The 1,017-nt window shown below is 70.4% G+C and overlaps 1 protein-coding gene across 1 annotated transcript in view; it reads left to right on the top strand.

The window, feature by feature from the left end:
- The first annotated feature begins 6 nt into the window (after positions 1–6).
- PPP1R9B (protein phosphatase 1 regulatory subunit 9B) overlaps positions 7–1,017 on the top strand; it is a 15,780-nt gene continuing 14,769 nt past the window's right edge. The window contains exon 1 of the mRNA XM_006924790.3: positions 7–1,017. This exon is cut by the window's right edge and continues 833 nt beyond it. Within this exon, the coding sequence (XP_006924852.1) occupies positions 483–1,017 (535 nt within the window). The 5' untranslated portion in view covers positions 7–482.

The following is a 1,017-nucleotide window of genomic DNA, read 5'->3' as shown; positions in this document are numbered from 1 at the left end:
GCCAGCCCAGCAGCCCTGGGCGCCGGGGTGCTGGGCCCCCCGAGAACCGAGGTCCCCGGCCGGAGTGGGGGGCGCCCGGGCTGCCATCCCCGCTGACACCGCCTCGGACGATGTGAACCGGCGCCTCTGCCGCTGTTTCGCGGTCAGGGCGCGCGGTCCCACCGGCCAGCCGCCGCTTTTCTAATTGGGTGTGGGGGGGGACCAGACTAGGCCGCTCGGGCTTTGGAAGCGGGGCCGGCTGTCTTCAGCAGCTTAATTGGGGGAGGCGACCCACACAGGGCGCTCGGAGATTTTTTTCCCTTTTTTTTTTTTTTTTTAAGCAGGGTTAACTGTCTTTGGCAGCTTGGTTTTGGTGGGAGCCTATTAAAGGCCTTTCGGGGTTTCTCTTTTTGGAGGGAGGGGAAGGTGGTCCAGACTTGGCCAGCTGCCGGTTGGAGAGGGGGAGCGGGAAGCGGGGGTATGCGAACCCAGCTCCCCCCACCATGATGAAGACGGAGCCGCGGGGGCCCGGGGGTCCCCTCCGGAGCGCCTCCCCGCACCGCAGCGCCTACGAGGCGGGCATCCAGGCGCTGAAGCCGCCGGACGCTCCCGGGCCGGACGAGGCACCCAAGGCGGCCCACCACAAGAAATATGGCTCCAACGTCCACCGCATCAAAAGTATGTTCTTGCAGATGGGCACCACGGCGGGGCCGCCGGGCGGGGCGGGCGGAGGCGCGGGCCCCACGGAGGCCCCGCGGGCGCCCGAGCGCGGCGGGCGCCTGTCGCTGCCAAGGGCCAGCAGCCTGAACGAGAACGTGGACCACAGCGCCCTGCTCAAGCTGGGCACAAGCGTGTCCGAGCGCGTGAGCCGCTTCGACTCCAAGCCCGCGCCCTCCGCGCAGCCCGCGCCGCCGCCGCACCCGCCGTCCCGGCTGCAGGAGACGCGGAAGCTGTTCGAACGGAGCGTCCCGACGGCCGCGGGCGGCGACAAGGAGGCGGCGGCGCGGCGGGCTGAGGCCGAGGAGCCCCCTGGCCTGC

Source organism: Pteropus alecto, unplaced genomic scaffold (assembly GCF_000325575.1).
Source record: "Pteropus alecto unplaced genomic scaffold, ASM32557v1 scaffold98, whole genome shotgun sequence".
Classification (NCBI taxonomy): domain Eukaryota; kingdom Metazoa; phylum Chordata; class Mammalia; order Chiroptera; family Pteropodidae; genus Pteropus; species Pteropus alecto.
This window is presented reverse-complemented; position numbering and strand designations above follow the sequence as displayed.